This window comes from Heteronotia binoei, chromosome 5, assembly GCF_032191835.1.
Source record: "Heteronotia binoei isolate CCM8104 ecotype False Entrance Well chromosome 5, APGP_CSIRO_Hbin_v1, whole genome shotgun sequence".
NCBI classification, from domain to species: domain Eukaryota; kingdom Metazoa; phylum Chordata; class Lepidosauria; order Squamata; family Gekkonidae; genus Heteronotia; species Heteronotia binoei.
The window spans coordinates 32,866,278-32,881,005 of NC_083227.1; the positions used below are offsets into that span (position 1 = coordinate 32,866,278).

Here is a 14,728-nt window from a genome sequence, read left to right on the forward strand (position 1 = left end):
CTGGTTACAGATGCTACGCATGCGCAACGACCATATCTTTCCAAGATGGGGTTGGGCGCTGTGTAGTCTTGCCCTAATTGTCGCACAGCTACTTCCCGAGTAAGTTAAAGTCGTGCCCTCACTTGCTATAAGAGGTGCGAATGTAAAAAAAAAAAATGTATTTATGAGTCATTCGTGCTTCAGACGTGGGGAGGCGACGGGGAGACTTCACGAAAGAACAGATGCCAGGATTTGGTACAAGCACCTCGGACGTTAGCGATGCTACACCGTAGGGAAAAGCGTTGGTGGAGAGGGGCAGGCAGGAGGCGCATGCGCATTTAAGAATCCGAGGCGGCGAGGGTTTTGATGTTGCCTCGTGCTCTTTCCCGCGTTTTCCAGCGGGCGCCGTTCTCGCTGTAAGCGTTTTCTCTGTGACCGTTAATCTGATTTGTATACCACCGTTCACAGTTCCCTCACAGTCCCACTATTCTCTCTGAAGTGTAGACTATTCAGTGGGGTGCCTTAATTAAAAACAACGCCTGGCTTGGCAAACAAATCAAAACAACACTATGCCCCACAATCGTAAAATAATTTTTCCAACGGATCCAAATTATTAGGGTTTTTAAAATATATATATTTTCAGGATATGGTAGATGAATGAACTCTTCTACCTGCCCCATTGTACAAACATCAGAATAAGGAAAATCATCCTTTAGAATTGCTTTAAAAAAAAAAAAACAAGTACATTTTGTGAGCTTAATATGAAGTTGCTAACAAATCTCATATGTTACTATAAATATAAAACAAAAAATCCACGCCAGAGAAGAAACAGAATAATTAACAGCAGATTTTTAATTAGAAAAGTTAAGTAAGAGACAAAAAAAACCTAACAAACGTTTTCTTTAAAAATACAAAAAAATAAGTAGGAACAGTATTCTATACTTAGTGGCATTTGCTAAAAACTATAAATAAAATATTCAAAAATTCATAAGGTTCTGCATGACTTTAGTTACATGATTTGTGTGCTGTATTAATTGTTCATCTTTATTTTACCTATTTCTCTTCACAGGCATGGGTAATTAACAGAGGCATCTATGACAGCCATGCTGAGGACCAGCACTACAGAAAGAATGAGCCGGCGAAGCAGTACCAGCATCAGGGATGGTAACTCACTGGGAATAGGAATCTAGATATGTCTCCAGATTACCCCAAAACAGGGCTGCCAACCTCTAGGTGGGGCCTGGAGATTCCCAAGAATTACAGCTGGTCTTCAGACATGAGATTGGTTTTCTTGGAAAAAATCACTGCTTTAGAAAATAGATTGTGTAACATTACACACTATTGAGGTCCCTCCCCTCCCCAAATCTTACCCTTCCCAGGCTTCACCCCCAAATCTCCAGGAATTTCCTAACTTAGAGCTGGCAATCCTATTGCAAAAGTATATAACTACTGTGCTGTGCCTTTTAGTAGGACCAACCATATTGACACAAAAATACGGTGCAAGCTTGCCAGAACTCTATCAGATGCGATGTAACAAAATGTTAAAAGACAGAGGGATAGAAGGCAGACTTCCTGGTTTTGATATTGAGGCCTAACCTTACATGCATCCTCTGTGAGATGCAAGCAGGTCCAACTTTATTGTTGGGGTGCTGAATTACAGCATGGGTTGGTCCTAATAAAAGGTGTTACATGGATTTTGTTTTGGAACTTTGTGTGGACTCCTATGGCTGTACTGCTTTTTTATTTCAAGAAATACAAAAGCCATGTTCATTCCTTCTCCATGGCCTGATTTAAAGGTTTCACCTGTGAAGTTTCTCACAGTCCCAAAGTCTTGTTTAACCTACAGAGGAGCACTCATGTTAAGTCAGTTGCAGCAAAAATAAACAGGAGTCTTGTAGTGTCTTAAAGACTAACAAGTTTTTCTTCAAGTGTAAGCTTTTGTGGATTTAGAGCACAGATCTGAAAAGGGTGGTCACAAAGTTCACCCTAGAATAAAAACTTTGTTAGTACCAGTAAGCCAGCATTGCACATGTAGCAGTGCAGTTAAAATGGGATAGCAGGCATGTATAAGATTATGTTGTGGGGCCTGAGTGAAGTAAGCTCCTGCTGCTATCCACACAGCAGTGTCAGGAATGGAAATGACTGTTCTTGCTCTTAGAAGCAATATTAGCCAGACTTTTACTGAGGAGTGATTAAGAAGAGAAGTGTGGAATAGACTGTTAGAATGATGGTTGTGGTGTGGGCCTCCTCTTAGAAAAGGCTTGTCTCCTTTTTGTCAATACATCTTCTGGGAGGCGGTGCAGAAAGCATTTGAGAGAGGAGAGGAAGATATGCTGTTTTCCCTCTTTTTCTCACCCTCTACACCTTTTCATCTTCAGGTGTGGTAGCAGACACTGATCCTTTTTAAATTCTACTCTATGTTCCATTAGTTGTGATAAGTCAAATGCATTCCTTTTCCCATCAATTTACATTCTTTTTTTTTCTTTTTTAAGAGTACTAAATTGTATGTGACCATTGTTTGGAAAGACAAAATCCCTGCAAAATCAAGTCACTTTCTCATTGTTTAGTGGGACAGTTAAGCCAGCTGTGCCTGCTGCACTTAAATTGCTATTCCATCTTATCTACTTGGAGCCAGGAGACAGGTGCACTACTGCACTCCATTGCTGTTTTTGTGCATATCCATCAGGCACTGCCATTTATTACATTTCTATCCCGCCTGTCTTCTGTTATGGAGTTCAAGGAGCAGTACACAAAGGGCTTCCCAGAGGTTTCCATCCAAGTGCTGAGGGACCCAGACCTGCTTCACTTCATCCTCTGCCCTTTAATCCTCCCATGAGCCTAGCAGGGCAGCAGCTGTTCCAGACGCTAGCAGGTACTCCATGGCACTCCAGAGAGCAGGTACTCAGAAGGCTGAGTATAACAAACTTGAAAATAGCAAAGTGTTTATTACACAGTGTAACAATTGACAATTAAAAGCAAGAGAGATACATAGAGATGCTAAAATCCAACCTAGAGAAATTGCATATCAACTGAACATGGCTTTTTAGGATATATTGTGTTATATGGTTCATGTTCAGTTGATGTGCAATTTCTAAAGGTTGGATTTTAGCATCTCTGTATTTATCTGCTTTTTAATTGTTATACTGTGTAGTAAACACTTTGTTATTTTTAAGTTTGTGATACTCAGCCTTCTGAGTTAACCACACTGCTTCCATGGTTGGGATTCTTCCCCCTTTGTTTCTTCTTTTGCGCTCAAGAGCACCAGAAGCATTTGCTGCAGAGTGTTTCCCCAGCAATCAAAGAGGGCACTGCCGGCTTGGAGGAGGAAGTTTAGCTCTTGGAATGACATGCTTTTACCAGAAGTCCCCCAGAGCTGATCCAGGGATGGGCTTATTCAATGGCGCCCTGTCTCCACTATCTGCACATCATCCGTGTGGGACTCCTCCGCCTGCAGGACAGGCACAGCAAATCACAGGCTCACACCAGTGACCCAGGCAATGAGATGCTGTTGTTATGGAACCCCCTTCCCCATCTCTGTCTTGCATATTAGGATTCAATAGGTGCACAAGAGTTAGACAATGACCCCTCTCTGAACAATAGAGGGGAGAGCACCAAGGAGAGGCTTCCAGAGAAATGAGGTCAGGATGAGAGGGGTGTGTGTGTATCCATAGCCTAAGCGTCATAATTGTGTAAGCACCCTGAACATAACAAGGAGGACAAAAACCTGGTCTCAGTCAGGAAAGGAGGGGGAGATATCTTTTCAGAGGCTCCCTTAAAAATTGGCTTTGTGCAAGTGTCTCGTTAGTTTTCCCCTTTAATTTCTTGCCACCTCACAGATCACTCACACCATCCCCCCTTTTGGGCCCCTACCATTTTCTGAACTCATCTGTTCCTTCTAGAAGACGTTATCTTTCTTCCTCGTTTGTCTCCCCCATGTTTGTAATCATCCTTTGCTGGCCATATTAAATACATTCCTTTTTCTCTGCCTGCTCCCCAGTAGTCCCCATTTGACTGCCGCTGCCTTATAAAAGAACACCCAAGACCAAGGCAGACTGGAATTGTTTCCTCCTACCCCTTCTTTTGCCCTTGTTTATGATGGTAATTACAAATCTCTGTACAATTTTCATCCTGCTGGGACCCTTAAAAATTTAACCCAAGTTACACCATAAGACTATAAATATCTCATCCTCCACCAGTAATTTTGTCCCGAGATCCATTTTTCATCCATTAATCTAACAAAGGCTGAACAAACTGGAGCTTGGGCCGCAATGCCTGAACTAGGGCCCAGTTGCTTCTTTGCTAGGATTGTGAAGTCCAATTCAAGAAATATCTGGAGACTTTGGGGGGCAGCCAGGAGCAAGGCTGTGGCAAGCATAATTGAACTCCAAAGGGAGTTCTGCCCATCACATTTAAAGGGACTGCATATCTTTGAAATGCCTTCCCCCCATTGGAAATAATGAAGGATAGGGGCACCTTCGTTTGGAGCTTATAGAATTGGACCTCCTGGTCCAAGGTTTTTGAAATTTGGAGAGTGTTTTGAGAAGTATTGGATGCTATGCTGAAAATGTGGTGCCTCTATCTCAAAACGTAGCCCCACCCTCCGAGCCCCATGGACTCCATAGGGAATAACGGAGTGCCCAGCAGACATTTCTCCCCCCCCCCCGCTTTCTGATGACCTTGAAGCAGAGGAGGGCCTCCAAACGAGGGGATCCCCTGCCCCCACTTGGGGATTGACAACCCTATTTGCTCTTAGATGGTATTCGTGACAGGCACCTTATTTTACCTTCTTCGCAGGCTTATTACATTTATGGGAGTACCGAGTTAGCCTCAGAATAGGACTTCGGTCCTACGTTCATATATAGTTCTCTGAAAGCCCGACTGCTCGTCCCTCCTCCATCCAAATGACATTTTGAACCCGCTTACTATGAAACTGGTTTCTCATCGGGAGAGCACAGCAGAGTGAATGACGTTTGTGTGTCAGTGGATAGGATGTTGTCACTGAAGAGCCCTTTCGCTTTGCCTGGGATTTGTAGTTTTGCCGCAGTTCTAGTCGCAGAGGCTTTAAAATAGGTCGGACTATAAGTCCCAGCGTGCTCCGCAGCACAATGCCCTCTTGCAATTTCCCTTCCCATTGCATTATAGGATTGGTAGTTCTTTTCTTGTTTGCCCACTCTTTCTCCTGAAGCGCCGTGGTGCCCTTTTCGTTACGGGAGATAAGCGCGTGCGCGATTGAAACCGGCGGAGGCCTTAGCGGTCCCAAGCTTGTTTGCATCCCGTGTTCCTCTCCTTGAGGCGATTGAGCCCCCTGGGGTGAGTTATTGGGGTACAAATCTAAAGAGCCGGTCTGCAGAAAGTGGGAGGATTTCTCGGCAATGGCGCTTCCGCGACAAGGTTGTAGGAGGGCTGTGGGGGCCTGCTTCAGTGCGTAGAAGTACGAAAGGGAGAGTGGTGTCCCCACACGTTTGTGTAGGGAGACAGGATATGGATACTATTATGCAAATTATCTTGGTACTAACGGACTGGGAGAATGCCATTCGAGTATAGCGGACAGAGTATAGCGTTTGCTTCTACTATCTACATGTACAAACGCGGTGGGGTGGATTTGTTTCTCTTTAATCACTGGAAGAGCACGGGAGCGAAACAGCTGACAATCGCTATACCAATAGGAGTACTTCAAAATAATGCAGAATACTTCCTGGTTATATTGGAAGAAAAGGCGTGATGGGGTGGGGGTGCAAATTGCATGGATGCTGATTCTTCTCTCTGTCTCTAGAGGACGGGAAGATGAGTAGCTCTGAGGAAGTATCCTGGATTTCCTGGTTTTGTGGCTTGCGTGGCAACGAATTCTTCTGTGAGGTGAGTTGGGCAGAAGGGCTACCTTGAAAGTGGAAAAGTGTGTTTTCTGAATGATGAAGTTTCCTAGATTATGTGGTGTGGGTGGGCCACCAAGGGGTGGGTATCTGAATGGTTTCATAGGTTAGTGAGAGGACAGTTAAGCACTGTTGATGTTTTTAGGAAGTTAGCAATCTAATAGAACTTTTTGGGAGGCACATGGGTTGAGCACATTTGACAACTGAGTAGGGCTAACTTGGTTGGTTGTGGATTCCTATATCTTATATCTCTGCTCTAGGTGGATGAAGATTACATTCAAGACAAATTCAATCTAACTGGTCTCAATGAGCAAGTTCCTCATTATCGCCAGGCCTTGGATATGATACTGGATTTGGAACCAGGTGAGAGACAGTGTTATGTAATGTTCTGAAAGTCTGACAAGTTCCTTGATACCAAGGGAGCTTGGAGCTAACCAAAGGGTTTGGAGTATATGACATGCATAATCAGTAACAAAAAGTTTGTTATGGACCCTGTTTGTTAATAGAACAAAGCAGGCATTTGATCATTCCTGCAAACATAACTGTATTTTTTTTACTGTTTAATCAGTGTTCTCACCTTGAGAAAGATGACTATAAATGAATTACTTTGTGTCAAGAACTAAAATCTAAGAATGAACATATCATGTAATGCCTTCAAGGGGATAAATCAAATGGTTTTTAATACAGTTCACATATATAAGGTAGACATACTCCAAATACCCCTGGATGTCTCAGATATGGGTTGTGTCAGATTATCTAACTTTTCTGAAAATGCCTTGGTGAGAATATTAGAACTTATTTTTCATCTTTTAAATTTAAGATAGGTAGGGGAAGGGATGACATGTATGTTTTTCTGTTTCTAATATCATTGACATATGAACAAATTTTGAGTCCAGTGGCACATTTAAGACCAACAAAAGTTTATTCAAGGTCTGAGCTTTCGTGTGCAGGCACACTTCCCCGTTTCTGACATATGACAGTGTTTTTGAATCATTCTGATTCTTTTATATTTAATCATTTCAAGAGTAATTTTAAAGAAAAATTGTACTGAGCTGAGTTAGCGTAAGCTATCTCACAGATTTTTACCCTCCAGCTCACACATTTTTGTCTTAGCTCAAAAAGGATGACCCCAGAGCACAATCATTTATGCAATAGCTCACAACTTTAATGCCCGTAGCTCACAAAGTAGAATTTTTGCTCACAAGACTCTGCAGCTTAGAGGGAACATTGGTACTGAGTGATCTTTGGTTGAGAATACAATGTTTTCGCTTGACATATGACTTGTCTTCAGTTAGAGGGCTGATTCACTATGAGAAATATGTTATAGGGCAGAATAATCATCTTAATACAGCCGCGTTTAGGTTTAATGCATTGCTTTGGAACAGACAAAGAGACTCATAGTTTCCATGTGCTAGGTGTCTGTTTTAGAAGGAATGCTGCCCCCACAACATGTCAGCATGGCCAGTGGCTGTAGAGCAGTTCTTGTGGGGGACTTTTACCAACTCACAGTGCTGGAGTGAGTCTGAGATACCTTGAAAAGGCTCATCTTTAGATGTCCTATTTATGGCATGGGTAGTGCACTAATTTCAAGTGCTGGTTCTGATAATTTACTGCTTATGCATGTGGAATTAGAAGGGAATTTTAGGAGCAATAAGCTAGAGACCTGAAAGCAGTTTGAAAACCCTCGAGGGCATCCAATACAACTGATGAAGCAGTAGGTTCAGAACAGACAAGAGGAAATGCTGCTTTACACAGAGAGTAATTAAAATATGGAATTGGCTGCCAGAGGATGTAGTGATGGCCATGGGAATAAGCAGCTTTAAAAAGGGATTAGATAGGCTTAACCTCCACGAATCTATCAATGGCTACTAGCTATGGTAACTGTGGGGAACCTCCAAATTCAGAGACACTAAGCCTCTGAATCCCAGAGCCAGGAGGCAACGTCAGGGGAAGGCCTTGGCCTCTATGCCTTGTCATTGGCCCTGCAAAGGAACTTGTTGGCCATTGTGTGAGACAGAATGCTGAACTAGGTGGACATTTGGTCTGATCCATCAATGCTCTTCTGATGTTCTTATGTTCATACTTCTAAGATTCTGTGATGCTTACTAGCTTTCTCCCACCTGCCCTTTTTTTGTTCCTTTAAATTATTCTCAGTTGTTTTCATTGCTCTTCCTTTGAGAGCACTTTTGGTTAGAGAATCCTATTTTTCTGAATACCCATGAAGTTTCCATTAATAGTTACCTACCTTATCTGTGAATAGTTTGGGTTTGCCAGTTTGCTATTAGATATTATTTATTTAATGATTTAGTTCCATTTATATTCTGCTCTCCCCATTGAAGCAAGCTCAGGGCAGTGAACAAGGCCCAACAGGCATAACTAAAACATTAAAACCATTTAAGAACAACCATTACAATAAACATTAAAAGCGCTGTATTGATGACAGCAATGCAACAGATCTTCATAACTTAAAACATTCACATCCTTTCGATGCTGATCGGATCTAAGGTCCAGGCTGCATGATGACCAGTTCGATTTGGTCCAGAAAGTAATTTCTAGAATTAACAGTCAAAGGCTTTGTGGAAGAGCTCTGTCTTACAGGCCCTGTGGAATTGTAGGAGATCCAGCAGGGCCCTAATGTCCTCAGGGAGCTCACTCCACCAACACAGGGCTGCAACCGAGAAGGTTTTTGTTTGAGTTGCAGCCAGCCTGGCATCTCTGGGGCCAGAGATTGAAAGAAGGTTTTGAAACTCTGACTGTAGTACCTTCTGGGGAGCATGTGGGAAAAGGCAGTCCTGTAGGAAATGATGATAGTTGATAATTTACAAAAATGTTGGAATTATGTATATTATTATGAATTTGGAACACTTCATGTTGGAAACTGTACATGAAGTTGGAAACTGTTCATGTTGGAAGCTGCACAGTTTTTTGTTGCTAAGAGTCAGTGTATGTAAGATAGAGATGTATAGACTTTGGTGTTCTGATAGTTTCTCAGGAGTTCCATAAACCTTTAAAATTGGTGAATACTTTTTGTCACTGATGTATTTTTTTTTAGTATAACAATATTTATTAGGTTTCAAAGAAAAAACAGTACAAACACAGGGAGAAGTTTGTAGTTTATCTTTTGCATATCTGGATTCAAATTGTAGTCTCAGCCACCAATCCATATTTATATTTTCTTTGCAGTTGCTCAGATGATTTCAGGGTGCCATCACTCCCAAGTAGTTCTCCATATCTAATTATAGTATTGGCTTCAATTAAGTTCGTTTGTGTGAATGCTTCAAGAGGAGAGACCCAGTTAGGAATCTTACTGTATATCTGGTGTTTTATTTTTTCCCCAAGTTGTTATCAGCGATTTCCTTATAAGATGGTTCTTAAAGTTATTATGGGTAGCTGCTTTTTGATATCAAAGGAATGCATGCCTCCCCAATTTAAGGTCATGCCCCCCTAGTTTTAAAAGTCTTTTATTTTCAATTGTTGTTCATTCTTTTATCCACAGCAACATGCAGGCTTTGTAATAAGATCTCCAATCTGGTAGTGCAAAACTGTCCCTTTATTTAGTAGGCTTATATTCTGTCCTTTCCCGTAAACAGGCTCAGGGCCAATCACAACATAGAGTAATATTTGAAGTCCTGTAAAGCTTTGATTCTAGGCCTCTTACCTTGTCTTATGTACTTTATAGTCATTTTATTTAAATGTTGAAAAAAGGTTTGTTTCTGTAAATTGGGATAGTTTGAAAGAGAAAGATATGCCTCAGCAGGATATTCATTTTGTTTGTAGCAGTTCTAACCATCAGCCTTTTTGTCACTGATATTTTAAAGAATGCAGTTAAAATTTGGAGAGCTAAGAAGGCAGCGCACGATAGGACTACTGTTAACTTTAGACTTGTACAGTATCTTTGAGGTATAATTTAGTCTTGTTAATGTCATTATTGTTTCAGCGGTGGCTTGAGGAATGATGTGGGGACCCTTTATTCTTCTCTTGTCATTGTATCTGTAGCTTCCTTCTATCCATGTATGGTTCCACCTTCCTTGATTTTCTTCCTCTTGCAGATGAGGAGCTCGAGGACAATCCTAACCAGAGTGACTTGATTGAACAGGCAGCTGAGATGCTGTATGGGCTCATTCATGCCCGCTATATCCTCACAAACCGCGGCATTGCCCAGATGGTATACATATTTATTTCTTAAAACATTTACACCCTGCCTTTCATTTGTGGCTTAAGATGACTTACATGTCAACATTTAAAAATATTCTAGCTTGGATGTGGTACCTTGTTGTGTATGCACTTATCTCTGGGTGCTGTGGAGGCAGCCCTCTGTCATAGAGCGTGATTCCTCTGACACTGGGTCCTTTCATTTACCAAAAATTATCAAGGTGCCTATTGCAAGGGGACCTCCCACACAGCACCTGGAAAGAAATGCATGCAGAACAAAGGAATAGGATCCAAGCTTCTAAATGTACCCCCATCAAATATCCACCCCAAATGCTTGCAGCTTATTCCCCAGTAATAGCCCTAGTGAATGAAATGGCCATGCAATACCTCCTTAAACACCTCTGGAGCTGGCACCTCATTCCATAGGGTGGGAACTACTATAGGAAAAACATAGGCTATACACAGTGCCAAGCATACGATCTTAAGTGGGGGTAGTAGTCTCTAGGTGACAACTAAGTGGTGTGTGGGGTTATATGGGGAGAGATGGTATTTTATGCTGCCTAGGGCTTCTTAGAAGAGGAGCGAGATAAAAGGAAATTAGTATTTGTGGTGTCAGTGATGAGTCTTTATAGTTTGTGTAATAGTTACCGTATAACTTGATGGTCTCAGTGGCAGCCACTCAAAGATCAGAGCCAATGAGGCTGAGAAGTGAAAAACCCCTTATCCTATATTATGACATGAAATTAATAACTGACTTAGATGGCTAATGGTAGCTTAATTCTGGCACTCCTTGAATGTTTTCTTGGTGATCAGTTGAATTAACCAATCCTAGGTTGTGGTTGATATCTCCTGAAGTGGAGAGCCCCTCCATCGCTGACGTCCTTTTTTTCTTTTATTTCTAGCTTGAGAAATACCAGCAAGGAGACTTTGGCTACTGTCCTCGAGTTTATTGTGAGAACCAGCCCATGTTGCCTATTGGTAAGTATATACCTATTGAAGAGGTAAGGACTGGGGACCTGGAGTGGAGCTGGAGGGACTACATATTAGAATTTGTGAACTCCTCAAGAAGGACTGAATGAGCTACAGAGGATCTAGGGGGAGGAATGGTAGGGGTCTGAAGATACTTAGGTAGAAGAGTAAAATGTGGAGCTGTGAAAATGGTCTCTTGAGTTCTCTAGGGATGAGCTATTTCAGGATTATACGTTGGAATTCTGTTATTTATAAAGGAGATTGGTGCTAGAAACCAGATTAATAGTGTTCACCTTCTATGGCACTTTCTTTGTTGGCTCTGAACAGCCTAATTTTTGAACTTTGCCTTCTCTTTCATGCTTAGGCTTGTCTGATATTCCTGGGGAGGCCATGGTCAAACTGTACTGCCCAAAGTGCATGGATGTCTACACCCCGAAATCTTCCCGCCACCATCATACGGATGGGGCCTATTTTGGGACTGGCTTCCCCCATATGCTGTTCATGGTGCACCCCGAGTACCGGCCGAAACGGCCAGCCAACCAGTTTGTGCCCAGGTAAGATGGCTTTGATCTAAGGCAGTATGTGCAAACTTTGGTTAAAAGAAGAAGCTGGAATTGGACTCCATAACCTCACTGAATGGAAAAGAAGCTGAATTGAGCCTTTGTAGCCACCTCTTCCTGCTTCATCTCTAGAATGGAATTGACTCGTTGAAGACCTGTCTGTATCTACCCCCCTCCCACCCCAACAGCCAGCAGCTTAGAGGTAACCAGGCCCAGAAGCTATACATGACTACTTTAGGTTGGTCTGTGATACTTCCCAAGAGCTTGGTCAAGAAATGTCACAGACTGGGCTGTGAAAGCTAATATAGTGTAGTGGTTGCTGTGTTGGACTAGGACCTTAAAATCCCCACTCTTCCATAAAGCACTCTGGGTGACCTCAGACCAGTCTGGCTTTCTCTGCCTTAATCCACGTGATTGGGGTGTTGTGAGAATAAAATTAAGAAATGGGATCCACATAGTCTGCCATGTACTTGAAGGAAGGGGTGTGGGAGAATTGTATACATAGATGCAGCGGGTCTTACTTTCATGCTGCTTATAAGCTGTGTTGCTCTTCAGCATTTGCAGTTCTGGAAAGGCCAAGGGGCAGGAAACCTGTCAGTGCAGGAGCAGGTGTGTAATTTATGTGCGTTATGCTGGGTTTGGACTGTGCAAGCCCTTAGAAGCAGCATGACTCAGTCTGCACACTCAGAGTTGGAAGATGGTTTGAGCTCTGGAGTCTAGCTGCGAGTTCTCTCTTCTTTTTTCATGTCGAGAGGAGGGCAATGAGATTGGACAAGCTGAATTTGCTTAAGCATTGGGAATTAGATCTATTGGATTAGGGTTTTTTTATTTCCATCTTTGATGGCCTTTAAATGAGGAATACATCAATTCACAGATTTTTCTTTCTGCTTCTTGAACCCATAATCTGGAAGCAGCACGGAGCTAATGATTTTTAAAAATTATTCTTTGCTGTCCTTGAAGCTCTGCAGCCAAGATCTTCCTCATCCGCCTTGTAGCTGCAGGCCTTCTGCCACTTCTCATGGTCATGTCAGTGGCCTTTTAAATAATTGAGACACTTCACCCTTCTTGATGCTCCACTATAGTGAGCATCTTCTTTTATGGACTAACCCACTCAACCCTAGCCATAGGTATGGTATATTTATTTATTTAATTCAATTTATATCCCGCCCTCCCTGCCAAGGCAGGCTCAGGGCGGCTCACAACAACAAACAATTAAAATTTCACAACATTAATACATCCTAATTTAAAATTCAACAGTTAAAAACAATCTGGTGCTAGTATCATTTAGTGTTGTTTCACTTCTGATGGCTTCAGTATTTCTTAAATTTTCTCTTACAATAACAATGACTCAGAATTAGTTAAAGGCTAACCGGAAAAATGTGGTCTTACTCTTTGCTGGAATATATGGAGGCTGTTGTGAGCAAGGCTTTCTTCTCTTTCACTTATCTCCAGTTTAACCTGCTTTACTTTCTGTTTCAGGCTTTATGGCTTCAAGATCCATCCCATGGCTTACCAGTTGCAACTTCAGGCTGCCAGTAATTTCAAGAGCCCAGTCAAAACTATCCGTTGATCTTCTCTGTCCAGGTGCCCAGGGCCTTTCCCTGTCAACTCCCTTTATCCCCAGTCAGGGCTGCTCATACTTTAATTTTGGTGATGTCCGCTGAGGACTGTTCTTTCAGTCACCTTCCAGCCTGATTTTTAGTCTTACTCTGGTGTGTGGTTTAAATTAATAATAATCAATTTCTGTTAATTCCCAGAAATACAGACTGTGACAGACAGATTCAGTAACCACCTTGAATGTCATGATTTTGTGGGGCGTTTTTGTTTTCTTTTTAAAAAATAAAATGAAATTAAAAAGCAACAAGGATGAGAAGCAAATCTTTTTTTCTTCTTGTTCTGTTAGGGATGACTAGTTGAAGGAAAAATAGAGGTGGGAAATAGGTTGTAAGAAGTTTTAAAAGATGGTAGGGAAAAACATCTCTGAGGATCCCACTGGAAATACACTGCATGCTAAAGTCTTTGAATCTAGTAGATACCAAACCAAATGTGATTGATAATATTACATCTGTAATGCTTCTCAGCTCTGTATTGTGGGTAGACCTTCAAACAGCCCCATAGCAGTAATTTAAAAGATTTTTTTTTAATTTCTTTAATTATAGTCCACCCTTCTCACTGAGACTCAAGGCATCTGACACAATAAAACTGTGTACTAAACAGTATAATATATACAAGCAGTGCATAAAAGTCTGGTTTAGAGAAACACAAAAACCAAAGCTATGAAGACAGTTACATATACTAAATAATATAATGACAATTGTCTAAAAATGTCCACACACTAAACTATAATCCTTTTAATTTTAAAAAATCTGAAAAAAATTCTGTTTTACACATTTAGTGGCATGGTAGACTTATGGTGGATTTCAAACAATATGATGTTTGAAGAAACCCTTCCTGTACCCCTAGTGTTTTGCTTACTCTTGTTCTTGTTGACAGCCAGTTTGATATAGTAGCTAAGAGCGTGGACTCTAATCTGGGAGAACTGGGCTGGAGTTCCACACTCCTCTAAATGCAATTGCTGGTGTGACCTTAAGTCAGTCACAAGTTCTTCCAGAGCTGTTCTCTGAAGAACAGTTCTTGAAAGAGCTCTCAGCTCCCCTTACCTTACAGGGTGTCTGTTGAAGGGGAAGGAGCTTGTAAACCATTCTGGGTGAAGGGCGAGGTTTAAATCCAGCCTCTTCATTTTCTTCTCCTCCTCAGTATCTAGAGTCTGACCAGAGCTGTTTTAAGATGGAAATTTTATATAATATCTGCCTTGAATCCAAAATCTCTTACTAGTTGTAGAAGTAGAAATAGCTTTAAAATAACAATAACACCATGGAACAAAATACTCTTTGTAAACTGGAGAATATTCTGTAATTCATTTTCTTCTCCAGAGACAGCAAGAAAACTGAAAATAAAGTGTCTGAATAGGAAGTTGAAAAGAATAAATATATATAGAGAATAATTGCTAATAGACCGGGGAAACGGAGGAAGGAAGGGGAAGAGAGAGGGGTGGGGTGGCATTGGATGAGGTGAGGAGATGGGGAAGGGCATGAATGAAGGGAACTGGATATAATCTGACCATGTGAGAAGGATTTGGTTTTCAAACAATTTTATTAGTAACATATGGTAATATATTCAATTTCTTACATCATTAAT

At 41.5% G+C, this 14,728-nt stretch overlaps 1 protein-coding gene across 3 annotated transcripts; it reads left to right on the forward strand.

Moving 5' to 3' along the window:
• The first annotated feature begins 2 nt into the window (after positions 1 to 2).
• CSNK2B (casein kinase 2 beta) lies at positions 3 to 13,391 on the forward strand. 3 transcript variants are annotated; one of them, XM_060239106.1, is made up of 8 exons: positions 3 to 99; positions 1,049 to 1,143; positions 5,753 to 5,835; positions 6,110 to 6,212; positions 9,899 to 10,014; positions 10,904 to 10,979; positions 11,335 to 11,524; positions 13,010 to 13,391. In XM_060239106.1, the coding sequence occupies exons 2-8, from the start codon at positions 1,074 to 1,076 to the stop codon at positions 13,098 to 13,100; spliced, it is 729 nt and encodes a 242-aa protein (XP_060095089.1). In that variant the 5' UTR covers positions 3 to 99; positions 1,049 to 1,073; the 3' UTR covers positions 13,101 to 13,391. The 3 variants fall into 3 exon arrangements, with proteins under 3 accessions (XP_060095089.1, XP_060095090.1, XP_060095091.1); XM_060239107.1 differs by having other exon boundaries at positions 45 to 395; XM_060239108.1 differs by lacking the exons at positions 3 to 99; positions 1,049 to 1,143 and adding an exon at positions 5,149 to 5,289.
• Positions 13,392 to 14,728: the final 1,337 nt, after the last annotated feature.

What these genes read in the sequence shown, in the direction of transcription:
- CSNK2B (XM_060239106.1), top strand. Translation starts at nt 1,074, where the DNA reads ATGACAGCCATGCTGAGGACCAGCACTACAGAAAGAATGAGCCGGCGA. An exon ending in CAGTACCAGCATCAGGGATG is followed by an intron (nt 1,144 to 5,752) that starts GTAACTCACTGG and finishes CTCTGTCTCTAG; the next exon opens with AGGACGGGAAGATGAGTAGC. An exon ending in GCAACGAATTCTTCTGTGAG is followed by an intron (nt 5,836 to 6,109) that starts GTGAGTTGGGCA and finishes TCTCTGCTCTAG; the next exon opens with GTGGATGAAGATTACATTCA.